The 27,851-nt window shown below is 40.2% G+C and overlaps 3 protein-coding genes across 5 annotated transcripts; 2 read left to right on the forward strand and 1 right to left on the reverse strand.

Moving 5' to 3' along the window:
• Positions 1-5,237: 5,237 nt before the first annotated feature.
• On the reverse strand, positions 5,238-18,324 carry lmbr1l (limb development membrane protein 1-like). Its single transcript, XM_077716382.1, has 17 exons — positions 18,067-18,324; positions 13,048-13,132; positions 10,402-10,435; positions 9,909-10,048; positions 9,576-9,679; positions 9,366-9,489; positions 9,214-9,282; positions 9,060-9,124; positions 8,581-8,653; positions 8,405-8,494; positions 8,262-8,338; positions 8,111-8,188; positions 7,955-8,028; positions 7,717-7,807; positions 7,126-7,192; positions 6,835-6,996; positions 5,238-6,411 (listed from the first exon to the last, which is right to left on the reverse strand). Exons 1-17 carry the CDS (start codon positions 18,127-18,129, stop codon positions 6,326-6,328), a joined length of 1,482 nt encoding a protein of 493 aa, XP_077572508.1. The 5' UTR covers positions 18,130-18,324; the 3' UTR covers positions 5,238-6,325.
• Positions 16,574-21,692, forward strand: dnajc22 (DnaJ (Hsp40) homolog, subfamily C, member 22). 2 transcript variants are annotated; one of them, XM_077716427.1, is made up of 5 exons: positions 16,574-18,467; positions 18,648-18,785; positions 19,573-20,181; positions 20,280-20,572; positions 20,720-21,692. In XM_077716427.1, exons 3-5 carry the CDS (start codon positions 19,632-19,634, stop codon positions 20,894-20,896), a joined length of 1,020 nt encoding a protein of 339 aa, XP_077572553.1. In that variant the 5' UTR covers positions 16,574-18,467; positions 18,648-18,785; positions 19,573-19,631; the 3' UTR covers positions 20,897-21,692. The 2 variants fall into 2 exon arrangements, with proteins under 2 accessions (XP_077572553.1, XP_077572545.1); XM_077716419.1 differs by having other exon boundaries at positions 16,574-18,785.
• Positions 21,693-21,905: 213 nt separating this feature from the next.
• On the forward strand, positions 21,906-27,242 carry ikzf4 (IKAROS family zinc finger 4). 2 transcript variants are annotated; one of them, XM_077732125.1, is made up of 8 exons: positions 21,906-21,998; positions 22,878-22,938; positions 23,008-23,088; positions 23,166-23,444; positions 23,532-23,699; positions 24,333-24,488; positions 24,595-24,726; positions 24,919-27,241. In XM_077732125.1, the coding sequence occupies exons 2-8, from the start codon at positions 22,878-22,880 to the stop codon at positions 25,695-25,697; spliced, it is 1,656 nt and encodes a 551-aa protein (XP_077588251.1). In that variant the 5' UTR covers positions 21,906-21,998; the 3' UTR covers positions 25,698-27,241. The 2 variants fall into 2 exon arrangements, with proteins under 2 accessions (XP_077588251.1, XP_077588249.1); XM_077732123.1 differs by having other exon boundaries at positions 23,166-23,699; positions 24,919-27,242.
• The last annotated feature ends 609 nt before the right edge of the window (positions 27,243-27,851 follow it).

A 27,851-nucleotide genomic window follows, 5' to 3' on the forward strand; every position in this document is an offset into this window, starting at 1 on the left:
CCCGCTGGGACAGCACACGCCTCCAATTCAAGTTTTGAAAGGACATAAGATTGAGTCGACTTGTGCTAACACAATGACAGCACTCCACCCCCGTCATCCTCTCTCTCTCTCTCTCTTACAACATAGTAGATATCAGATCAGGACATTAGACGCTCAGTGACAAGGTGACAAGGGTGGAAGAGTTTCAAAGCACTTATTGGCCTCATTAATCAATAACCAGGAAAGACTCGTCAAATGTTCAGGAGGAGGGAAAGGACGGGGGTCAAGTGTATCTGTTATTAATAGACTAACTTGAAAGTTAAATGTGAAGGTCAAGTAGAGAAAACAAGTGTCCAGCCTTGACACCCCAAAAAGTCTTCCTTACTTCCTGTGTTTGAGGAACCAAGTTGGTGCCCCCAAGACCTTTCTGCTGAAAACATTGGAAAACAACATCTTATTTTTATCCACGTCAGAACAATAGCAGGGGAGAGCCCTTAAATGGGGGTGATAATAATGCGAGAAAGGAGGAGAGTGTAATCATTGGCAGTCTCAAAGCTCTACAAAAAGTGCCTTGAGATACAAGTGATGGTGCTTGTACCTCATATCGTGAATGCTCAAGCCAGTATTTATATTAAACATGAACCACTATATGAAATTAATGTAAGAATATCTCAATGAAATGCTTGCATTGCATCCTCTCCTTGATTTTGAAATGATTTCCTCAAAGATTTATGACATTTTTTTCGCCAAGAAACCTCAACTACAAATGCAGCATCCTAAAGTTGTGCATGTTTCTAAAAGCTTACACATAATAATCACTGATGAAACAGAGGGTCCAAATAAAAATCACCAAATTGCCCATTTTTGCCAATATCAAATGCTAGATAAAAAGTACCCAAGGCCAAGAATGTCGCATTAATGTCCCAGAAAATATTACACTAAGGATTGAATGTCTTTTCATTTGTGAAGACGTGAATTCTAAGCAGATTTCAGATGTCTTCTACAGCGAGAAAGTCTCTAATTGTTAATTGTGTCAATAAAAGTAAAGTTATTTTGTTTTTATTTAAAAAAAAATATATATGGAAACACAAACTACATTTTTTCATGTTCTCACACCGATTTGCATTTCTGGGGTACTCCTGCAAAGGTCAACAATAAGAATGCTCACTCATGAAGGTTCCAGGGGAGCCCAGGATGTTGTAGGGAGGGGTGGGCTAGCTGAAACAGCATTTTCCTGTGCTAATGACTAAACAAAACTAAGCTCAAGTCTGGCGCAGGCAGCTCAGATGAGAGATATCAGCTTAGGAACATGAACAGTTACATCTCCACCATGTCGACATTTTTCAACAAAGCAATTTGAGAAGGTTACATGAAAGGGGAGAAAGGAAGGAAGCGAGAATCTGTGGGCAATAGCTGGGGATTCAAGTTATGGTCATTGGTTTTTTGTTTACCTTTTATCTTATTTTGGCGCCCAAATCCTTATGACTCCCTCCCCTTGCCGCCGTTTGTCTCTTATGAAGTTTTGACTCCTTCATTCCAGGATGGGAGTACATTGGTGGGAGACTGCTTGAGCTTCCTGGAAAGCCATATGAGTGAAAATGACATCTTTCCTCCCTCTGGTTAGCAGCCCTGTGGCTTCGTTGTCCTAATATGTTAAAAAAAAACTATTTTGGGGGAGACTGTGACACGTATAATATAGCACACGTTGTCAGATGATATTGAACAACACTGCTTTTACATCCCTTATGTTTCTCTTGTCTTTTCAGAGTTGAACAGGTTCCACTTCCTCAGATGGAGGCCTTTCCAAGGGTTGGGGGGAAATTTAAGTCAAGGATTTGCTGCTCCAACACCCATCCTTTCCTTCTGCCCACCGATATCTCTCACTAGGTTATCAGTGCAGGAAGAAGCAGGGTGGTGCATTCTGATGCCGCCATACACCAGTTTTGAATAAAGTACTTAATCAGAAGGACTTGTCACAAAAGTCAAATATTCATACCAACATTTGCACTTGCAGCAGTAGAATGTTATACGGGGGTCAAACTGAAAAGGGTGGAACTTCCTTAGCCCAGACAAGCATGCAAACTCAACAACTATGATGTCCAACCTCATTTTATGAATCTGTCCCGACAATTCTTTTACATTGTGTACATTTCACATCTACCAAAACACTTCTACAGCCATTTATATGGCTTTACCTTCACGCTGCCCCCGCTAAAAAAAATGCAACTCAATGCTGCCTGGCAGTGTGAAGAAAGCGTGCCATGAGCGTGCACACAGAAGGCCCGGCAGGGAGAGCGAGCGCCATTATCAGTTGATTAGCCGGCAAGTCTCGCCTTTTTCCTGTAAGAGCGTCGGTCATTTGCGAGCACAAAAACGAGGGGGCAACAGCGTCTAATTCATTTTGGCATACAGTTCAAACAGTTCACTGGCAGGAAAGCTAATCTGTCTCTTCCAACGCCCTCCGACTTCATTCTTATGTTTTGACAATAAAGATAGCATATCTCATCCCATTACAAGCAGCCTCTCTGCTGCCTTGTCCAAGATATGCCTGACAAGCAGTCTAATGGTGTGTGTCACCCAATGGGACCACTGCCCGTAACCCTTTCATTTCCTTTACTTCAAGCACTTGAACTACTTGTTGCAAGGAGAAAATGATTTATTTCTATGGTATCGGAGATTACGGTAAAAAAAAAAAAAGGCAAAAAACTCAAGAAGCATATCTCCATGAGGGGGAAAAGGGTTTTGGCAAAAGTAGATGGGGTAAAGCAGGGGTGCCCAACTTCCATCCTCGAGGGCCCCTATCCAGTCTTTATTCTCCATTCACCAACACAACTAAATCAAATAACCCGGATCGTTATCAAGCATCTGGATGGCTTGCTGATGAGTGGATCATTTGATTGAGTTATGGAAAACAGACTGGGTAGGAGCCCCCAAGGACTGAAGTTGATCACTTCTGGTGCAAAGTGCACAGCATTTATTCCAGCATCTTAACTACAATGGTCCCTTGAATCATCATTTTTATTTTATATATATTAATTGTAATAGAAGGCTTGGTCCAGGTGTTTTTTTTACTCCTTAGAAAAAAATAATTGAGCAAATATGGTTTCAGCATTTCTCCATGTGGCATCAACACTTTCTAGAGTTAATTTGATGAGATTCAATGAAGAATTTCTATGCTATTCCATGAACACAATATAAAATACAAAAGGGAAAAACCGTGTTTATATATTAGATACATGACTATTCAGAATTCCTCCATTTGAGAAATTAGATATTTCTTCTGCAAAACATGATTAATACCATCTTAGAAGCAATGCACTTATAATTTAACAGGAAAAATGGATCTATAAAAAAAAGTGATGATACATACCATACCGATCTTCCATACCGTACATCCTTGCAAGGGTTGCCGGAGCATATCCCAGCTGACTTCAAGCGAAAGGCAGAGTACACCCTAGACCAGTCGCCAGACAAACAGACATCTGCACTCACAATCATATTGCAATATGATCATGCATATTGCAATATGATCACAATCATATCAGCGGGAAACCAAGCACACACCTGCCCTTACGAAGTCAGTCAGAGTTAACCTATGAACCATCAACTGGCTTATCTTACATTCAAATTTAGGAAAATTAAAAAGGGAACCCCCTTAATAGGAATTTCTATACATTCTTTGTTTGGACTAAACAGGGTCCATGACATCACAATGTAGAATGGTATGGCCTAAAAAATAAGTTATAAGCAACAATACCTTTTGTGTAGATAAACATTTTGACAGGGAAAGATGAATGGTGATGAGTTTTATGCTTTGCGGGTGTGATCATGGAACAAGAAGTCAAGTCCACGAAGGATGTGGTTTTTCACACATCATTTGAACATGTTTCCAAATCACCAAAATTTAACTTTTTATATGAGTATTAATATTGGACGATGAACTGAGCAACTGTGCATTCGCCCATCTCTCATCACACCTATCTGGAATTTCCCCGAGAGCTCGGGCAGCCGCCAGATGTGTTCAAACGCAACGGCACCACGCAAGTTCATTTCCTTTTTCAGAGGAAACGCAATGCAAAACAAAAGCTAATGCAAATAATCGTGATTAAGAGATCCAAAGAAACAAAATAAGAAACGCAAACAAAAATCAAGCCAGAGAAATTAATCACGATCCGGCCTTTTCTTGAACTGGCTCGAGAAAAACGAGATGAGGAAATGGACAATGGGCGAGGAAGAGTGATGGAAGAAAGGAGGTGGGCGGCTGAGACGTGAAGGACAGAATGCTATTCCGGCCGATTGGACTTTTATTTTTCATCTAGCATTTGCCTGGAAGAAGGGAAAGCGGGGGCAAGGGTTATTACGGCGGCACGGCTGGATGCCGCTGAAAGACAAGTCAAAATACTTCTTTCTTCTTCAGTTGATTAAAAGAAGTGTAACCGTAAAGGGTGGAGGTCCAAAGTGCCCAGACCAGATCGGCTTGATGCTTTTGTTACATTGGGTAGACTTAATCAAAGAGGAATCCAGAAACTCCTTAAAAACAGGATCATCTTTTATTGTTTTTGCAGTTAAAACGACAAAAGTGTTTTAAGGTCAACAATGAGCATTTCTGGCAATCTTTGAGAAGATATCTAAAGACTCCATTTCCCAAACAATATTACAGTCACAGAATGTAACTGTTTTATGGGCTACTAATACGTGTATGGTGTACCCCCTCAATGCCTGATTGTGAATATTATTGATATATAGATATATATATGAATATTTCTTTTGTATTTTTTTATTTAATATATACGCATACGCATACATATACGCATACATATACGCATACATATACGCATACATATACGCATACATATACGCATACATATACGCATACATATACGCATACATATACGCATACATATACGCATACATATACGCATACATATACGCATACATATACGCATACATATACGCATACATATACGCATACATATACGCATACATATACGCATACATATACGCATACATATACGCATACATATACGCATACATATACGCATACATATACGCATACATATACGCATACATATACGCATACATATACGCATACATATACGCATACATATACGCATACATATACGCATACATATACGCATACATATACGCATACATATACGCATACATATACGCATACATATACGCATACATATACGCATACATATACATATACATATACGCATACATATACGCATACATATACGCATACATATACATATACATATACATATACTTATACATATACTTATACATATACATATACATATACATATACATATACATATACATATACATATACATATACATATACAGCACGATGTATGCTTTTCTATATAGATATGTATAGAAAAAAAAGACAAGATTCGAAGTGATCAATTAAGGTTATTAAGTCAAAAAGGGCAGAGAAAGCCTACAAAACACAGGAGATTGGATTTGAGATACCACGCCCCCTGCTGGTCACGGCAACGTCTAATCTGCTGATACAGCGAAAAAGTGGAAACGTTTACAAAGGCTCAAGATAAAAAAAAAAGATAAAGTTTAAACTGGCTCCAATAAAAATAAAAAAAATAAAAACATTCACGAATAGAGGCAGCTAAAAACTGACACATTGCAAGTGTGCTTTTTACTTATTGCACTTCCCCACAAAATAGTGTTATAATTCACAGTTTGATTGGTTGGTTGAAGTCTCATGTTCCCCGCCATCTTTCGCTTTGCCATCAATGCGCAAAACCAAGTTTAAAGCTTTTTATAACTGTGCAGTTTTGTAAGTCAACAATTGTGACTTTGTAAACATGCGCATCAAAAATAAATAAATAAAAGAAAACTAATAGATGTACACAAATAAGGGAGTGCATACCTTACAGACTAAAAATACACCACCCTATCGCCCATTTTCTGACCACGATTGCACAGTACACCAGTACTCGCCGGACAACCCGCAAGTCAGATTTACACTCCTAAAATAGTAAAACACCCTTCAACTGTGAGCAAGTCACTGAGAAAGCGAGACCGAGCTCATACAGGAAGAGGAAATGATCTCATAGCTAAAGCATAATGCTTGAAAATAGCTTTGCTGACTTGCACACATTTCAGAAGCATTGTAGACCCACTTGGGGGGGCTCCACAGCCTAGATTCCCATTTGACCTGTGGGAGCCAGAACCCTGTTTTATGAATGCACAAACACTGCTTTCATATTTTGGTCCAACATCTTTGACCAGTGAACCCACCAGTTGACTCACCCCTGCTTGGGACCGGTCTTAGTTGCTGTTTTTTTTCCATCTTTTGTTTAAGATGTGGAGGTGAAAGTCACTGGATTTTCGACAGTCCACTTGCCAAGAGAAGCTTGAACGGCACAGTGGAGCGCGAGACAGTTAAGGGTAGTCGGTGGAGACCTATAAAGGAAGAGAATGGAATCAAATTGAGCACAATTGCAGGGTGGAGTCCAAAAAGCTAGGAAAATAGTAGTTTAGCTGGAACAAAAGTGAGGTGGCCTTAGCGGTGAGATGCTATCTGAACGGTAAGGAAGGGGCACTGCTTGTGTGTGTGTGGATTTGCTTTGGGGGCTTGTTTATTTTGGGTGGAGGATTTGTGGGTGTGTACGTGCTGTGACGAGTTTTGGGCGGTGGGCCTGAAGGACCCCCATGGGGATTTGATTCTCCTCCTGTCCTTTAACACCTTCCTGTAAGAATTGTATACTTTCTATCTGAGGAAAAGCGACCAACCCACAGGGAAACGGGGCTGATGCTGGGAAAATCTGATGGCTGTCCATGTGCATTTAATATCAGCATAAGCTACACAAAGAAAACGGTACCAACCAAATGCACGGATCAGCTCCCTCTGCACTGCCCACGTGACAGTCTTGATCAACGAGGCGGAGGTGAGGCCAGCAAACAGCATGTTGTAGAGGAACACCACGTAGAAGTTTCCCAGCCAGTTATAGCGGCCAAAGTCTCCCAGCAGATCGAAACGGGTGATCCCTACAAGAAAAAAGAAATGTCAAGCACTTGATTTTGGATTTGTAAGCAACACAAAAACGCCTTCTTGTGGCCGCTTTCATAACTACATGTGTCAAATGTGTGTGGTGCTCCCGGTCTACTCATCCATACCAAGTGTACGTGAAAAGACTGGAAGGGCTGAGCTCAGAATGAGAAGCGAAACACAGTTGGCAATCATCTGCAAAGAAAAGATTACAGTTTATGTAAAAAAAAAAAAATTAAAAAAAAATTCATAAAAATACTATTTGCTCTCACAGTATAAGTATGGGTTGTTTGAGTACCTGAACTGTATTGTTAATGTATAATGTATACATCTTTTCACCACCTAAAGATCACTCATTGCCAGCCACTCTCAGTTCAACTTTATTAGAGATCAACTGTCATCCATGGCAACCAAAGAGTTAAATCTAAGCTCTTAGTAGCTACAATTAACCAAGTAAAAAAGGGTGCATCAGAATGCAAATTCTTGGTCAAAACCAAAGACTGAGACCCCCCCCCCCCCCCCCATAATTCTCCAAAAAAAAAAAAACAGATTTATCATCATTTTTTTAAATATATGACCCCTTAATGCTTGGAATTAGAACAATAAATTCTTTTTTAATACCAACATTTCAACAATGAATGAGGTTGAATAAAACAAACACAAAATTTTATATTTAACTTGACTAAGTAAAAAGCATATTCAAGAAGCTTTTGGGATACCTGTGTCAGGTGCGTGTCCTGTGCACGGGGCACCAAGCTGGTGAAGAGGGGTGAGCTATAGAATCCCACGATTGAGGACACCATGAGATATCTATCGATCATGATTAAGACAATATAGAAATGTAGAGTTCTTCCAAAAATGTACCAGCCTGAATAAATATGGCTCCACACAAGACAACAAACTGCTGCTTACTATGTGTGATACTGTATAATAACATCACAATTAATGAAAGGATACAGTATTAGGACTACTTGGACTGCTGCACCCAATGAGCCAAACATTGAGAAGGAGGCCATCCCGAGATGAGGATCCTGACAAGAAAAGTGTTTCATATTTTGTATACATACACTTGTATACATGCTACGAAACAGTTTTCCTCCACTAAATTCTTACTTCCATCCCTCTGGGCATTGCAGAGTCATCAAGGAGCAACTCCAGCACATTAAAACAAACCATCAGAACGCACAACACCTGAGAATACACAATTATTACACTGCATCCCATCTCCTGGCTTCAAACAGTGTGCGAGAACATAAACACTCACTGTAAGGGCGAGGAGCGTAAGCATAGCTAGTGGATAACCTAAGTTTCTCTGCCAAGGCGAAGCTTTCCTTCGTGTTTCTGTAAAGACAAAATAAAGTTGAGAAAACAACGACTTGGCACATTGGCAGAGGAAGTCAAACGTACCTAAGGCAATGCGCTTTGTCCGAACTGCTTGGTGCTCCTTCTTGATGGCTTCGATATTCAGTTGGACCCAGCACGACTGAGAACTGGCACCTTTAACCAGAAAAAATGTCCCCATAAAAATTGAATAAATAAATAAACAAAAACACACACGAGATGTTTGGGGAGCTACTACTCACACTTCAGTTTCCTGGAGAGCGAGTCCTCCTCAAACGTCGTGCAACTGAGAGCGTCTTCCACATCTTCAAAAAGCTAAGAGAGCCCATAACAATTATTTTCTGCACTATAATGCGCCTTATAATACAATGTGCCATATGTATGAATGAACATTGGTCAATCATTGTTTGAAATTTCCTGTAGCACAGCTCCATCTAGTTGATGAATAACAACTAACCACTTGTACTATTGCTTCTACTACAGCTTCATCTACTGGATGAATAACAATCCTTTACTACTGCGAGCACTACCACCACCACCATCACTAACTATTACTACTACTGCATCTTCTAATCTGGTGTGCCTTATATATTTATGAAACAAATATTAATAGGCCATTAGGTGAATGTGCATCTTATACTAGGGTGTGTCACATAATGCGGAAAATACTGTAGTTGTCAAGTAAATGTTGAGGACTGCACCTCTTACTTTTGTGACTTACCCGAGGTTTGACCAACAGGCTGCCTGTGACACTGAACATCCGAGATAACCCAAAAGGTGTGCACACTGAAGAAAGCCAAAACATACAGGTTATACTAAAAAAAATCAGTGAAGGTTAGTTTCAAATTCAGAAATAAATTGTGAGTGAGACCTACACAGGAGCAGCAGCACTCCAAAAAACGAGATACCAGAGTACAAGTAGGGAAGGTAATACTCCCACAGGTCTGTAATTCACAAGTAGACAAATGTAGATGTTTACAGAAGAAGTGGCCACAGATCAAACGTGAATCTTATACTAAAGACTTACCATAGAGGCTCTTCCTTGCCATATTGTCATGCAGAAGGGCTGATGCCACCCAAACGATGCCCAAGACTAGCAGAGCCAGCAGCACCAGCAGAACCACAGCTTCATATACTCGTGCCATGACTCCCTGGCCGCAAACAAAACATTTGTCAACATTTCTCCAAACAAACACCTGTGCAATCAGGCTCAATGTAGTCAAAGATTCACTCTTACCTTTTTTGAGCCGACAAATCCCTCTGATTCAGTGAAGAAGTAGGCAAATGGCATGAGGAAGACCAGGGACAAATTAGAGCAAAGGAACACTAGGTTCCACAAACCTGACAAAAAGGAGGAATATTTTCAAGTTTTCACTTCCACTGCAGTTGTGCAGTGAACCGCTGGGAGGCACACTTTGGTTCTATATAAAAAGGTCACATTACACTAAACACCATATAAAGAGACACATTTAAATCTACATTTAAACATCTAAATTAACATCTTAAAAGGACAGAAGGATTGACAGTTCCTGACATTTGGAATAGGAGGATATCAAATGAAGAAACGCACCGTGGATAAGGGATCCATTGAGCCATTGCATGTAGTAGCTCTGTGGAAATGTGAGCAGGACCTCATTGGACAAAATCGAGATGGGAAGCAGCAACACCGCACATAGCGCAACGGACAGCGTGAATGTGCACAGCCAGAGTCTGTGGGTACGGGACAAACTAAAAAATGTGTACGTGTGTATATAGTACTAATACACACACGTGCACACTTATACACAAATAACACACACTTATACATTGAAACTGGTCTGGTAAAGTAACATATATAGGTGAAAGAGTAAGGTGGCCAACAGAAGCAAGGCAAGTGCCAGCGTGTAAGGACAAAGATCAAACGAATATTGGACTGTTCACAATCCTATCCAATCAGGCCCACAGTCAACCAGGCAATAAACCTAGTGCATGCATCTCTGCTCACTCACACAGACACCAATCAACATAGGTGAGTGAGAACAGATTGCCCCGACTCAGTTAATCATTACAAGCTTTTTACTTACGCAATTTTGTTGACAGTTGCATCCTCAATATCATCTGAAAGAGAGCATAGTGATTGATTATTATTATTTTTTAATCAACAATAACTTGTTTCTTATCTTAAATATAACATTTTGAGTGGTAATATATTTGCTAGCCTTTATTGGGATGAGAAATGGATAATCTGAAGGATGTATGTGAAATGTTCTATATGCACAACAGATATATATAGTGGAAGGCATAGTGGCAGCAGTCCACAGGAATGGAAAAAGTCAACCTTGTCAGTGGCCTCGGAGAGGGGCGTGAGGGAGGGTACACGTGTGAGAACATTCTGTTCAAGTATTGGACTGAAGTCTTCAGTTTGACACGCACAAAAAAACACCAACAGATGAGTAATTGAGAATGCCAAGACGTTCCCATGTATATACTATTTTGAAATACTTCATAATGTTTCAACACTCATTATACTGTATCAACAGCAACATAGGCATATGAACATATGCCTGCGGAGCAAAAACAAGTTTTTGACTCCTCAATTTCATAAATGACGTCAGAGAATTGCATTACTCATTCATTATTTAGCTGTAGGGTTATTGTTATTTCCGTGGATTTGAACACACAATTATCCAAGATTCCACAACATGTAAAGAAGTCCACCCAGTCACAGCTCAGTTAAGACACTTGGCCCGTTGGACATCCTACAGCTGCTTTCAATGAAGGCTAGATATTAAATTGATTATATAACTGCCAACTCCGTAAGCCCAAAGAAATGCAAACAGGATTTTTGCACGTTTGACAACAAAAACACAGAAAATGTTGACGTCAGTAGATGAAAACTTTCGAGATAGCAGTTTCTCTTACAGAGCTATGAATGAAGACGCATATTAAAATAGGTTGCATGTCAAGACCATATTTACCTCTGTGACTGCCACATGTTTAAACAACCGGCTGAAATGTAATCGTCCAATCCTACCAAAATAAAGCCAAAACCTCTGCTAAATAGGAGTTCACAGAAACATATAATACCGGTGCGCATCTAAGTAAACAACTGATGGTCATTTCTGACCATCCTGACACTGAAACACTGGCAATTGCTGGAAAAAAAGTCTTGTTGGATTTTTTGTTGATTGAAAAAATTTCAAGATGGTTGTGTCAGTGTAAAAAGAGCCTGAAGCTACAAGTCAAAAGTACAACTTGGTGTTTATCTTGAAACAACATTCTTCACCGCCCCCTTCCGTGTGTTAATTCCCAGGGACACTGCCTCGAGACAGAGTTGCATGACACCATACACACCTTCTGTACCTCCAGTCTTCCATCCACACCAAATCTCAACTATAGTGGTATATACAAGTTAAATTTACATTCATGCAAACACAACAGGATGCTAGAAAATATATTTTACACGGCACTGCAGGAAAATAAAGTTAAAAATGGTCTTTTAGTACATAGAAATGGCCTTTAGGTTTAAAATGGTGGTTCAGAGGACGTAAATATGCAAATCAGGAATATCTTAAAATTAGGATAACAGAAAAAATAGTGTAAAATACAGAAAATGACACTCCCATAGCCTAACATTTTGAGACCTATTCAATGTCAAATATACTCAAACTACATGGTGCCTACCATAGTTTACGGGCCATCAGCCAGGATGTCTGAAGGGGTTTATCAGTTCTGGGCTGCGAGGTTTGTTAGTTTAAATGGAAAGTCTTTTTCTCTAATTATGTATTGGATGCAAGAGTCCTAAAAGTTTAAGACAAGCCAAGCATACATCATTATTAGATTCCCCATCTTCAGAGAGAAAAAATAAGCGCAATTAAAGTAGGGAACAAACGTTACTCATACTCGCTTAGAGACTGTTACATATCAATGACAAGTATTCTCATGTTTGTGTACAACATAAAAAGGGACAATTTCAGCACACCACTTAAATGGTGATGGACCCAAACTGAGATAAGATGCAAAAATAAAATAGCGACAAACGAAACTGGTGTCGCGTTCTTATTCATTTTGGATGCAGACAAAGTCTTTTTGTGTGTATCTGACACCACGAGTGATGGCAAACTATCTAAAACACTCATTTGGTTAGATAAAAGAACTTCTGGCATTTAAAAGCGTCTCCACTTTTATAGCCGAAAAATGAAATTATGTTCATGTTCTGTAACAACATTATTTCTGCTGACATGTATACTTGTTCAAAAGATGATGACATTCTTAAACAATGGTTCTTGCTTGCTCAAAATGTGTGGCCTAACAACTACTTTCCTGTAAATTCTTCCTATTCTGCACTTATAACCAAGCCACAATCCCTTTTTCCACGTCACAACAGGCATTATTCTCATTACTATCTTCTCACATGTGGTAATGAGAATCACATTTATTGGTCAGTGTATCAAGAACTAAATGATATGTCAGATTCATTAGACATTTGAGTTTAGAAATAGAGAATGGTAAAATCTAAAATCCAATTAAATAGCAGATTCAAATGTAAGACTTACTGCGGGGGAGAAGAGAAAATTGCTAACCACATTGGGATCCCCTCCCCCCCACAGATGGCTTTTTGCAGACTGGCCTAACCTAAATGTCTACACACTTAGCATACTTACTTAGATAAAGAATAGTTGATGAAACACCACACATTGTTTTCATAATCCATAAACAAATTTACTTACCAGTGACAAACTCTGCGGTCTTCTTGAAGCGTGCGAGTATGAGGTAAGACAAGATGTAGAGGCATGTAAACAGAAGTACACATATCTGCAAAACACAGAAAGACATAACATTTGAAGTGCATCCATCATAGAAATGAAAAAAAATCACATGTCTGCAAACAGATGGAGAAAGATTACCTCATTAAAACAAAACTCAAAATGAGTGACAGAGCTGTACAAGAGAGATTAACAGTGAAATGAGGTCTAATATTCTATGTCACAATAGGGTGCCTGCTGATAACACTGTTTGACATAAGACTCAAATATTTAGGTCAAATCTATTGTTCATGCTCTGTTGGTCGATTGGGTCTCTGCATTTTGCCCCAGAATGAGGCAGGTATACATTATCACAATGTTGGTTTAGCAAATAGCCCAAAACAAAGCCAACATCTATCAACGCATCTTCTCGAGGGCTTCTCTAATTCAGTTCACCACTGAAGCCATAGTATTGGCTTACATAAATCACCTGCAGTGTCTAAACATGCTCAACTACATTTCCATTTTTCCCCTCTCACCAATGTCATGCTGACTGAATGAAAAAGTGACCTCATAAATGCAGGCAAGCCTTCAATCAAGTTTAGAAATGCATCGCGATCATGCCTGTATACATTGCAAATGGAGTGTTTCAGCCTGCGGGACTGCAAACATACTATTAAAATGAACACCAGGTTTTCACATAAATGACATGATTGATGAGATAAAATAACAGATTGTTTCATTCATTCATTTTCTGAACCAGTTAATGTCACAAGGGTCGCAGGGATTGATAGAGCCTATCCGAGCCAATTACGGGACCCATGCAGGGGACACCCTAAATCAGTGGCCAGTCAATTGCAGGGCACAAGAAGACAGACAGCCATTCATGGTTACACTTATACCTTGGGGCAACTTAGGGTGTTCAACCAGCCTACTGTGGATGTTTTTGGAAAGTGGGAGGAAAAGAAAAAGTAAAATCAGAGTCGAGGATCGATGTGTACATATCCCAAGAAAACACCTAGCAAAGTACACAAGATAAAGTACACATCAGCTGACATATCTTATTTGGAGTTTTTCATCAGAAATTCTTGAACTCGATTCCTAGGTTCAGGGTGTGACCTTAATGTCTTAGTCAGTATTTTATTATTTGTTGCACATTACATGCCAAGTGCCAAACTTTTCAAAAGTTTTTTACTAGGCACAGGGTGTGATCTGTAGGTGGCTCTGGAATCTACTTCAATGACATTTCGACATTGGAACGTTGAGTACCTCTGCCAAGGATGGGGAGTCCTTCGTCGTATGTGATTTTTGTATTAAATAAGTTTGTTGTCTACCAATACAAAAAAAATAATTGCGAATCTCAAATGAATCATGGCAAATTTGGAATCAAATGATTGGGGATTCCTTTGAAAAAAAAATGAAGAAATTTAGGACAGATGACAAAGTTGCACAACTTCTTTTGAGTTTTTTTTTACACTTCTTTCATGTATGACAAAATAACATTTGGAATTTGAACACATTTGGAATGGTTATGCTATGTTGTGTTTAGCATGTGACCATTGACTAGGGCATATAAATCAATCAGAAATTGAAATTAAACGAGATGCTTCATCTTGGTAAATGCTGTCAACTTATTACCAAAGGAAGTAATTGCCAGTGTGGTTTTATGTTGTTGAAAAGTACTGTACTTCCCCTTCCATCATGGGTCACGTGTGTTTATTACCAATAAAGGTCGCCACAAATTGAAGCATAGCAGTCACAACAATATCAAACCCACCAATTTAACGAGCATTTAGTCGTTTATGTTAGAGGCTGAGATGACGGGCAGGAGGGAGGCGTGCCTGCATCTAAACCAAAATAACCCAATTATAAATTGATTTTTTCATATCAGCGTGTCAGATTGAAAAAGGCTGACACTGATATTTGTCAAATTTCCAAACATTGGCCTGATATATATGTCAATCACCAGTGTTTTCTGTGTGAGCAATTCATGCTGTACCTGGGCATAGTTGGGTTTAGATATAAGGATACCCTGGGTCATACACAGTTGTAGGAGTCTACATTTTACTAAGGGGTTAGGCCATTTGATACTTTGAGCCAAGTAGTTACAGTCAAGTCAACCAGCCAGCATTTTTTCCTGCTCCAACAAGCATGTGTTCATAAGAAAGAAATTAGGAAATAATTTCAATTACACTTGAGAAAAGCACTCACAGTGGTCAATTATTTCTGGTGTAAGGAAGTTAAAAACGCACGACGGAATCTCAGTCAGGAATGTGTGAAATATGCAAACTCCACATGAAAAGGCCAGCCAGCTGGTAGGTTGAGCTTCTGAACTTATCGTGTGAGGAAATGAAGCCAGCCACGGCTAAATAAAGCCAATATGATCATAACAAGTATAAAATAGACCAGTGTTTCCCAACCACTGTGCCGGGGCACACTGGTGTGCCGTGAGCAATGGTCAGGTGTGCCGTGGGAAATTGCAAGAAGTCATACAATGTGATATTGAGAGAGAAAAATTCATATGAATATAAGGAGATTAAAATGGAACTATTACAAGGTTCAAATCAAAATATGATGGACGTTAAATTGTAGATTATACTATTATTAGATTCAAGTTGTCAAACAGTAATTTTTTGCTCTTTCTCTTAGTCGAAACGGAAGTTGTCTGGTTTCTAGGGCATCAACTTTTGCCGGCGTGAAGTCTGTGTGAGCACATTTTTTGGGTAATATTAGGAGATTTAAGTAATATTTGGAGAAAAATCATAAAATGATGCGATCAATAACTTTACTTGGTTATTTGCATCACTCAAACCGGAAGTTGTTCAGGGTCCACAGGCCAAATTTTCGTGACATTGGGTCATTGTGAAAAATTTGATTTTGGAATAATTTTGGATGCGATTTCTGCTGATAAAACTTCGATGAGAATAACTATTATAAATATAGGCGACAAAGATTTTCAGATGGTGGTGTCCCTTGAGATTTCTTTCAATGCAAAAAGTGTGCCACGGCTCAAAAAAGGTTGGGATACACTGAAATAGACAATCCCTTCTATGAATAAAACCTAGCCTTTTTTTTTGTTTGTGACTGGAATTTTTGGTAATTCAAAGAGTACTCATTCTTTGTCAATGGAGTACAGTAATATCATTTTTCACTTAAATTATTTTGGGTGTATTAAAACAAATATTTTTAATATTACATTCAAAACAAATTAATTTTATGTATTACCAAATACCCAATGATCATTTCTACCATTAAACAATACATTTATATAGTATTTATCATAACAGTTCTAGGCGAGTTAGAGTATAAACAGTATATCCACTGCAAAAACCTAGACTACACTACCTTTACATAGAGATTATGATTTCTTGTCCTTTTGTAACGCTCACATGGGACTCATTGAAGTCATTGGCTGCCATTGATGGCACGAGGTGTCCAATGCATTTTGATTGGGAGGGGCCAATATGAATGTCATGCAATGAGCTACATACTATGAAAAACAAAATCCACATTAGTTGGTTATTTGGGGCTATAACCAGTGTATTTCTGTGTTTGATTTTTATTAAACACATTTCACATCCACTACCTCCACAATCAGTGGAGTGGAGCTTCTTCTCAAGCTTGGTGTGGGATGTACTGGAAGTTGAGGTGGGCAAAAAGGTTGTTGAGGTCCTCTGTCAGTACCACATCAGAGTCTGCAGAAGTCACAGCTCAGCCCTTCGACGATCTTCTCCACAGTGACCGTAACTATGAAGTATTCGATGTAAGACAGTACTGTGACTGTGAAGGTTCTCAGGTCCTCATGGTGGAAAGTTTCCCACTGTGTCCGTTCAAAGCAGTCATGGAGTCGGGGGAGGGCATCGTCAAGCCATGTGATAATGGTTCGCCTTTGTGCCTTTGATTGTCGGCTAAAGGCAGTGTAAACTGGGGCTAAGAGCAAAGAGGCATGATCTGACTAAATGTGTGCATGGTATGGCTGTGTGCACCTTTGATGTTCGAGTAAATAGGATCCAGAGTTTTATCCTCTCATGTTGGACAATTCACGTTTTGGTAAAATTTCAGCAGAACAGTTTTGAGATTTGCCTGATTAAAATCTCCTGCAGCTATGTGTTTTTGATTTTGATTGGGAGATGCCGATATGAATGGCAAGAAATGAGCTACATTGAAAAACAAAATCCACCATTAATGGGCCCATAACCAGTGTGTTTAGCTTTTCCCAGTACTGTGGCGACACTCCATCGTGAGTGGTTAGCGCGATGGCCGCAGTTCTGGGGTTGAGGGTGTGATCTCTGGGTGGGACTCACTATTTGGAGTTTGCATGGTTCTCCCCTTGCGTGTGTTTTCCTCAGGTACACGGTTTCTCACACATCGCAAAAACATGCAGGTTAGGCTGAATGAACACTCAATTGCTCCTAGGTACGTGTGAGCATCTTTTTCACTATCAACTGAACACAATAAGGGAAAATAATAAGGAAACCAGCTGGTATAGGCTCCAGCACCCTCTGCAATCCTTGTGAGGAGAAGTGATTCAGAAAATGAATGAATGAAAAAGTAGTATTTAAGTTTGAGTTAAAAATATATAGAAACAATCTCGAAAACTACTAAAAGTTGCTGAGTGATAACTTTTAAACAGCTGTCTAATATGGTATAACTAATATCCCTCAAAGGGTTAAAGGTCTATCTGTGTGCCATGAGGATACTTTGTCAGCGTGTCCTCGTGTAGGACAAACAGGAAAAGAGGAATAAAAAGCAACGGGGATGTCAAAAGCAAGCAGCATTGGGGCCACCAAACGTTATTTCCTCTCGACCAGCTGCATCCGTGGACCCCCACCCATTCAGGGGGTTGGGAGACACATTTCATGCGCCTAGACGAGTTAAGTTCCACACATGGAAAAGATCGATAGACTGACTCTTTACTGTTTCAAATGGTTTAAAATAAAACATATTTGACTTTTGTGAGACATTGCCTGTTCGTTGGCATCATTGAGTGAAAGCAGCACTTACGATGGTCTCCCGGACACGGTTGTGGAAAAGTTGCTCCCTCACCGACACGTCGTCCGTTTCCATTCTCCAACAACATAACAGAAAAGGCGGGTTTGTAAGCCCGGATTTCAAAGCGTTGAATCTTTATATGGATGGGGCATCTTTTCGGGAATGCTGATGTTAGTGCGTGGATGGGTTCCAGTCCAGTTGAGTGTTTGCTATCATTACTAGCGCGATGCTACCCAACTCACTTAAGAAGTCAGGGGGCGGGACTCGGACTGTGGGGCGGGGCTAAATTGAGGCGCCTGCCACAGGTAAACGTTTATCTTCAAACTGCACATTGGAGTAAAGATGTCATCTTATTTTCTGAACCGCTATATCCTCATTAGGATCGTGGGGGTTGCTGGAGCCAAATCCCAAATGTAAATTGCATTTAGATACAATTTACTTACACATGTGTTGTAATATGTTTATGTTGTAAAACTGTGTGTGACAGAAAAAATGTAACATTATAACAAGGGTGATGAAAAATGTACAATGTGTTTGAGTGTATCTTTTATTTTGCTTGTGAATAAACTCCTTATCTACTGGATTGATCGAAGGCCCTGAATGTTGATGAGAATGACGTGCTGACTAAGCCAGTTTCATTGTCATGATCCAAAGTCCAACCTGTTGCAACGTCAACCGTAGTGGGACTGACAACGTAATGATCATTACAAGGACTTCAAGATTTGGACTCAGTAAGTAAAAACACAGCAAAAGAAAACATAATTTTCAAGCGTACATATACTTAAAATGTTTTGATTCACTCCCAGGAAATAATACATTGATGTAATTTCTGCTATGTAAAGAACACTGAATAATTACTATAAAATGGTAAAATATCATGTGCATAGACCTTGCTTTTGAAAACTTCCGGAGACATCACAACCAGAATTGATAATCGTGTCTGGCTTTCTGTTGCTGCGCTACTTAGTTCATGTGGAGAAATAGAAAACCAATGGATTTCTGCTGCTGATAAATAGAAAACCAATGGATAGCATACTAACAGTCTAACAAAATCTGCAGTTCATTTTGAATGTGACAACATCTCCTGTTTGAAGATTGTTGAGAAAGGAAGGATATTTTAGTTCTACTTTTATCGTTGATCCTTTTCTGTCACTTTTTGAATGGAATTGTATTCTAAACAAGTCTGCTATGATTGTTTTCATATTAAGTCACTTGCTGTAGTATTGCATATCAACTTTTAAGATAAAGGCTATTGTTTATATTTGGAGCTAAGAGTACTCTACGCTGGCAGTGAATGAAGTCACTGCATTTTTCAAAAAATATCATTTTGCTTAGTGGCCTTATCAGAATACTAATACATTATTTGACAATTGTTATTTTATAAAGTTAATTTTTATAGATATAGATCTCAAATCCACTAGGAGGGCTAGCAGTGTATGATCACCATTTTTTATAGCATAATTTCAAAGTAAAAAAAATCAAAGACTATAATTAAAATTCATGGGTCTTTTCCCCTAGGTTTTACCTGAGCATGGGGAATTCTCACATGTACCAGCAGTAATCCTGGCGGTCTTAAGATGGTCAAAAGTGTCATGGTCACATACGCCCTGTGGGCGGTGGGGGGGGCTTTCGGCCTTCACCACTTTTATTTAGGAAGAGACAATCATGCTTTGTTATGGATGCTCACCCTGGGGGGTTTTGGCGTTGGCTGGATCAGAGAGTTTCTCCGTATTCCAACGTATGTGGCTGAAGCAAATCAAGACCCAAAGGTGGAAAGGAGAAGGTACGCGATGGCCACGTCTCCTCCACCTGTAAACCCAATTAGATTTGCTGGCCAGGTGTGTGTTGGGATCTACTTTGGTGCCGTAGCCCTGATTGGACTGAACTCCCTTCATTTCTTCGACTTGCTTGTCCTGCCTCTGTGTGTGGGTGCGGGGGTGCATTTGGTGTCCACTATTGGGCACCAAACCTCTGATCTCCCCAAAACTCTCACGGCTTGTCTCGTAACCTCTCTACTCTTCAATGGTAGCGCCTTATCCCCTTTGCCCATTAGCTTGGCAGCCAGTATCACTGCCACACAGCATTGCAGGTACAAGAAACCCCAGAGAGGAAATAAACAGGACCTCGGTAGGACAAACATGTTTCAATCACATCAAATCAGTCTATGGTACTCCAATGAATATTTAAAATATCATGTTTATTTTCAAACTGTCTCGCACTTTTAGGTATCCGGCTTTGCAGGTTGACTCTAGCTTGGCTGGCTTTCTCTGCTCCATTGGCCTATTGTGTTTTCAATAACACCACTGCCACTTTGTATTACCTGTCTGACTGCATGGCGGCCCTGCTAAAGATTTTTTGGTTCCTTCCTTGGCTCAGAAATGTAATGGAGTACATTCTCCTAATGCCATATCGTGTGATGTGCTTTTTGACTGGAGGAAACTATTATGAAGAGGCCTGGAAGAAAATGCTGGAAATACTCCTTAAAGACTACACTGAACAGGAAAAAGAAGCACTGAAGGTCAGTAATTTCATATCAAACCACACTTGCAGCACAAAAGACTTCTATACCTCAAAAATCTTCAAACATTGAAATCAATAACACAAGTAATTGAACTAATTCTTAATGTAAAGTCTAACCATTATCACATGGTATGTGCTCTTGCAGATGTTATCATTGGGAGCAGAGGCCTCACTTGAAGAGATCACTCGTGGTTATCGGGAGCTCGCCAAAACATGGCATCCTGACCAGAATCCCAGCAAAAACGCCGAAGCGACATTTGTGAAGATTCAAAATGCCTATGAGGTTCTCCTGCGACGCTACAAGCCTCGTCGCTTCAGATAGATCTGGAGTTTGCTAACCTCAACACGTTGCCGTAGCCAAGGGAAAATCTGTCAGAAGAAGAAACAAGCGAACCTGCAATTTCTTAGCGAGCAAACTGCATTTGCTTAATCCCTGAGAACCTAAAATTGAGGCAGTGGAGGTTAGACTGGGCCAAGATGTCGGCTTAGATTTGAACCCTGGATGGAGAGGTTTGACAATGAGCCCAGAAGAATTATATTGTCACCCTCAGACCAGTTACACATACTTAAATATTTTATTGTGCTTTGCTGTAGAACAACAGCTAAGATCTGTTTCTTTCCCCTATTGTTTTAAATGTTCAAATCTGGAAACCGCAGCTTCCGGTATTTGCCGTAGAGTTAATTTTTTGTTGTTGTTGTTGATTGTACAGTGTTGGGGGGAACTTTCTATCTGCTTTATTTAAGAATTTAGGATCCAGACTCAGACAAATGAGGCATATAATATAAGAAGGTATAGATAAAACCACACAAAAATATTCATGCATTTAGCAACATCATTCAAATATTTCAGTGGCTCCAGATATGGGACTGTGGAAAAATCCATTCATGATCTTACTGCTAGGGTAATTCATAGATCAGACAAATCTCTTCATCTGATGTTAGTTTGTCAAGTATTGAATGGCAAAGTCCCAGAGTATGTGCATTTCGAATGGTAATTTGCTGCCTTCTTGTGGCGATTTACTCGTCTGCAGGCAAACTGTTTTAAACCGTCAATACAGAAGACTGTCTTAACTGCAAAATACCTCATCTTTTTGTTTGGCCTTCATATGCACAACAAATTTGAGTTATTTTTTTAAAATCTGTCATTGGAAGTAAAATGCATAATTTAAATTAAGTCAATTAAATTAATGCGAAACAAGTAGACTCCAGTAAATGTTTATTTTGTTTTGGGCATTGCAGGCGTATTAATCTATTTGCACATTTTTGGGAAATCGATGCATTCGGTAATCTGTTGCCCGGAAGTTGTTTGGGGTTCTCAGGTAAAAAAAAAAAAAAAAAAAAAAATCGAGAGATGCTGCTGTCGCTTTGAAAACAAACCGCTACCAGACACTTCAAAAGAAGGGGCAAGAACGAGGGGTGTCCAGGTAAGAAGGCTCTTTGCGATTCATCTTTTGCACCCACGAACACAAGAACAACATACATCGAATAGCATCCGAAAGTACGTCTTTTATTTCCGCTGGAGTTGAAGGCGTTTGAATGCCATTTGTCGTGTGCTCTGCTGCCATAGCAACGGCGCGGAGGAAACATTGAAGAAACATTGTAATTGCAAGCGCCTACCGTTGAATGTGCTCAATTCTGAATGACAGCCGCATGCGTGCGTGGGGGGCTGGGGGGGGGGGGGGTCAACAATAATGGCAATCATGTGACACGCAACCGTTTTTTTAGCACCCAGACGCGGTTATTTTTCGGACGTCAAACGCAACGCACCACCATAAGTGGATTTGTGTGTATATGTAGTGGCAGGGGAGTTATTTGGAAACAAACCGCTTGGTCGCTTTACCACCCACATGAACGATTGTCAGTTGAGGGTCGGCGCAGAAGTGCGCCCCCCACACTCCGCTTGCCACCACCCAGCCGTGCCCTGGTGTGACTGGCGCGCCTGTTGCTCTCCAAGCGGCCAGAGACCGCATATTGTTCGCCGTTCCCTTTCTAGACATCGCTGCAGCCATGCATTTCATTTGACAAAGAAAATCTACAGCTTTTTCCATCGGCTTCGCAAATAACCAGATCTCCATGACAGATGAACATGTATACACTAATAATGGCCAATGACTAGAATGGCATATCATTCATCTCTTTCTTCTCTCATTTTATGAACTGCTTTATCCTCACTAGGTTCGCGGGGGGTGCTGGAGCCTTTCCCAGCTGAGTTTGGGCCAGAGGCGGGGGCACAAGGAGACAAACCTTTTCTTTTAAAATGTATACATTCATTGCAAGAAAACCTCTGGTTGATCTTTGCACAGATGCAGGCATCTGGTGAAATAATGAATGACAATGACTTCAATGGATGCTCTCTTGCATCAGGTACGTGAAAAGTTCAAAATCCACCTCATTTGTTTGTACTACAAATTTTGACTTTACTGTCTCATTTAGGCAATGGCCAAGAGTCATCGACAGAGCCAGATCACTATGAGCCTAACAATCAGCAGTCTTTGAATCGTTGTCTCTTTACAGGTTTGTTTTCAAATTCATAATCTGCTTTTATGCATAAATGCATTATAAAACAATTAAGTTTGATTTTAATTTCACAGCAAATTCGGTCAAGGAGGAGCTGTGTAGTGAAGACAAATCGCCGCAGCCGAATAGCAGAGAGGCTCTCGAAGAAAGCAGAAGTGGTGATGACAGAATACTAGAGCTAATGGAAGAAGGGAGCACAGGGAACACTAGGCTTAGACAAGGGAATCTTTTTGGCGATAACGCTTCTTCACTAGGACCCATTCGACTCCCGAGTGGAAAGCTTCAATGTGACGTGTGTGGGATCGTGTGCATCGGACCCAATGTGTTGATGGTGCACAAGCGAAGCCATACAGGTGAGCAGGCATCGGCCAACAGTCGGAGTTCAGGAAATGAAAAGGGCAACATGTCTGAAGTCTTTCATCCCTCCACCTTGTTGTTAGGTGAGAGGCCTTTTCAGTGTAACCAGTGTGGAGCCTCCTTCACCCAAAAGGGCAACTTGTTACGTCACATCAAGTTGCATTCTGGAGAGAAACCTTTCAAATGCCCCATTTGTAACTACGCTTGCCGCAGGAGGGACGCCCTAGCTGGACACCTACGTACACATGCAGGTACATGGGTACATGAACTGGTTTAATTGTCGCTTTGACAATAAAATACACCAAAATATGGCTGCTTACACAATGCAACGAGATTCACATACAGCCGTAGAAACATACTGTACTTATAAAATCTCCACTTTATAGGTATTTGATTTAGAACATGCTTATTTTTGTGATCATTAATAAGTTGTGTTACACTCCACAGTGCTTTACTAGTTGCCCTAACATTTTTTATTGAATATAATATGCACAGAATGTAGGAACTTCAGAGTCATAGTCCTTTTCATTAATTGTCCAAGCCGCTCATCTTCACAAGGGTCGCTGGAGCCTATCCCACCGAATTACGGGCAGTAGATGGCATATACATCCTGGATCATAGTGATTAGATACAGAAAAAATGATCAAATTTCATTACTACAACATAATTTTGCTAACATCATGATATGTGTTGTTTGGGAATGGGGACGTCTATTTAAATAGCATATTAAAAGGCAAAAGAGGTAAATAACAGATTCCCTGTTTCAAGAGAAGAAGCATTCACAATGGTTCTACTGAATACATTGTGAACTTATTTCCACGGATGTTGGTTTAAGTCTACATTACTCTAGTTTTTTTGATTTAGTTTGTTTTTTCCAATTGCAGTTTCTTCGCCACTGGCGGGAAAACCTTACAAGTGTATCTACTGTAGCCGCAGCTACAAACAGAAAAGCACATTAGAGGATCATTTTGACCGTTGCTACAGTTTCCTAAAGAGTCAGGACCAGAAGGCAGGAGTATTTAAAAATTCCGTACAGCAAGGTAAGACGTCACACAAACACAAAACTTCCCTGCGCAATGGTGTAAGTTAAATTGATCATGGACATTCATGCAAATCCATTACTTATGTATGATACTTTTTTTCTAGATGATCTGTCAGGAAATATAGACGTCATTGCTAAACCCTCGCTGGACATGACGACTGAGAAACCACAATTTGCAGATAGATTAGCTGTCAGCATCACTAAACGCAAGAGGTCAACGCCACAGAAGTTTCTGGGTTAGTTGTCTTTTTGTCCTTCAACATTGTAACGGATGTGTGGGTTCAATGACATGACATTTTGGTGGGGGACTTTTGGTGTAAACTTGGCCAGACAGATAATGGAGATAACAGAATATGAAGCCTTTTCATTCAAATTTTTGCAATTAAAAAAAGCATATATTGTGAGTCGGTTATCTGCTGTTCCCATAGGTGACAAACTCATGAACCTTGACCTGCTTGAAGTCCCTTGTGACTTGTCCTCTGGTTCCGAGAGGGAAGGGGAGCACACAAACCCTCAGGCATCTGGAGACTCTACCACTCTAGGTGGTAAACCGCTGCAAGACTCCAGGTGCAAACTAGGGGACAATACGTTTCATCCTGCATTCCTGTATGAGCTCCACACGGGCTCCGCTAACAGCAACGTCCCTCCTCAAGGAGCCCCGGGCGGACTGCCAATGGTGGCCCTGGGCCTATCTACTCAAGAAGCAGGCGAAAGTCACGCTTCTTTTTATAGCCACACAACCTCACCCAATGGATGTCCCGACTCCACAGATACCGAGAGCACAGCAGAAGACCTCAGCACAAGGGCTGCAGTCCACACACGTACCTCCGACGACAACCAGCACCTCCACTACCAAACCCTCGCACTTCCCCACAGCCTTTCCGCCTCCGGACTCGGCCAGGCCAAAGAGATGGACTCAGACTGGGACAGGGTTTTTCCTTCGCCCCCCACCCGAATAAAGAGAAGCTCTGGCTCACCACTTCCCTCCAGAGAGAGAGTGCAGGTGTTGGACAGGGAAGGTCGACCCCTGCACTATTATCACTGTCGCCACTGCCGGATCCTCTTCCTTGATCATGTCATGTTTACCATCCACATGGGATGCCACGGTTTCCACCAGCCTTTCGAGTGTAACATCTGTGGTCACCGCAGCCGGGACCGCTACGAGTTTTCCTCCCACATGAGTCGAGGAGAGCACCTGTTGGCCTGAGAGGAGTGGGTAGCAGTGGGAGGTGGGTGGGCTCATGTTTGCTCTGCACCAGATCATGCGTTTTGATCCCTGTGTCAAATTAAAAATTTGATGTTATATTGTTCAAAACAAGGAGAAATGGATGAAGAAACTTCCAAGTTAACAGTGACAAATGATGGCTGCACTCGCTTATTGAATCATCCGGCAAAATGTGATTTTGCTTCAAAAGTGCCTTCTTGGGGGATTTCCTCTCAACTAAAAAGAAAGGAAAAGTTGCTGAGAAATCATGATTAGATATCATTTCCTTGATTGAATTACCTTTACCAAATAGTTGGAAGCACTGTGTTTACATTTGAGGAATTGCATTCTGACTAAGAACTTTGTTCAACGTTGCATGGAGGGCGTTACCAGTAATGGCTGTCAGGTAAGATCCATATGCACTGAGAATGCCGTGCCTCTGGGATCGGGTGCAGCTTTTGTCAAAACGGAAAAGGACTGCCTTAACTCTAACTTGTTTACAGTGTGTGAAGTCAGAAAGTGGGGTTGCCTTGAGGAAATTTTGTCAACCAAAATTTGGCTGTGACGGAAGACAATTTCAAATTTCTTTTCGTGAGCCCTGCAGTGCTGGTGCAGATCAGACCATGAGCCATGAGGTTTCCAAGGAAAACAATGAGCAAGGATAGTACTCGTGGAGTCCCTATCTTTGCCCAAGCACGCAATGGCTTTACTTTTGTTGTGCTCAGTCTCTGCACTGAAATAACTGCTGAATCATCATGATGATAGTCATATCATTTGCCAGCCTCTCTCAGATTCGCACTATGTTGCACTAGTTATTTACTCAAGTTTGCTGCACCATTTGTGATGAGAATAGATATTCAACTGAAGATCTTACATTGTGGCACTAAAAAGTTGGGAGCTCTTAACTGGCTTTATGTTGAGTTTCACTCATGGTGGGCTTGTTAGTGTTGCTTGTTTCAGCCTTGGTGTATTTAATCAGCTATATTCCAAATCTTATCCGACATGTTCCTGTCAAGCGGACCATTTGTTACCTCCTGCTTCTTTCTAGCACCCAAATACCTTATCGCTACAGTACAATGACTTTTTGTTCTTGTTGATTATGGGAACACGAATGAGACCAAACTCAGTATTCTCAACTTGATATTGTAGGCTTGCTGCTGTAATGCTTTGACTTTCTTCATAATTGCCGATTGTACTTGAGATTGTTTGCATAAAAGAGCCTCAAACTGCACTTAGTATGTGAAAAAGATAAACTTGTATGAATGGAACACAGCATGTGTGCTTGTTACTGCCCTGCTTTTACCTGATTGTGATCTATTTTTTATTGAAAAAGAAAAAAAAGTGAAAAAGGAGGCATGAATTTGTGCCTCAGTGTGTTGTTGTTTTACGATATTTTGTGAGTGATGTTACACGACAAGAAACAACTTACCTCAAAGTTCAACATGTTCAACTGCCTCATCACTGATTTAAAAACTGTTGCATTCTGACATGTTTTAGCAGTTACAACTGCGTTGCCCTCGCTATTCTGCAAACCTTTTTACTGTTAATAAAGTTCAGTTTATTGTAAAAGTGATTTGGGGTTCTTCCATCATTACCACCAGTTCTTTACACGAGAAAGAGTAATTTTGACCTTGTCAATCAACTACAACTTTATCAATATTACGTTGAGTAGTTCCACATCTTGACCACTAGAGAGCAACCATGTTGTGTTTTCACAGTTGATTATGTGCAACCTTTCTAAGGCCAGTTTTTTATTTAACACAATTTATGTAGAAACCTACTGATCACAATTAAAAGAAAAATCGTATTATTTATGATCTGGATTAAGGTTTGAAATCCAAAGATGGAAAGTACCTCTAATTTTACATAATTGCATATATCTATATGTTCATTACATGAAAATGTATGCGTTCATTAAGATGTAATGACCCTTTATTAAATAAATCAAACCCAACTCAATTAATAATAGCTATTATCATTTGATAAAATCAGATAGGACATTTATAATTCAATGGAAACACTACCCAAAGTTCACCCTTTCAAGATCTTCCATTTGGCAACAATTTATTAATATCCAATTGCAGAAAATTGATTGATTTTGTCTGTTAAAATTCTTTCTGTGTTGTGGGTCAGCTTTGTGTAACAGGCGACGATTAA

The sequence above is a fragment of the Stigmatopora nigra genome, chromosome 1, assembly GCF_051989575.1.
Source record: "Stigmatopora nigra isolate UIUO_SnigA chromosome 1, RoL_Snig_1.1, whole genome shotgun sequence".
NCBI lineage: Eukaryota > Metazoa > Chordata > Actinopteri > Syngnathiformes > Syngnathidae > Stigmatopora > Stigmatopora nigra.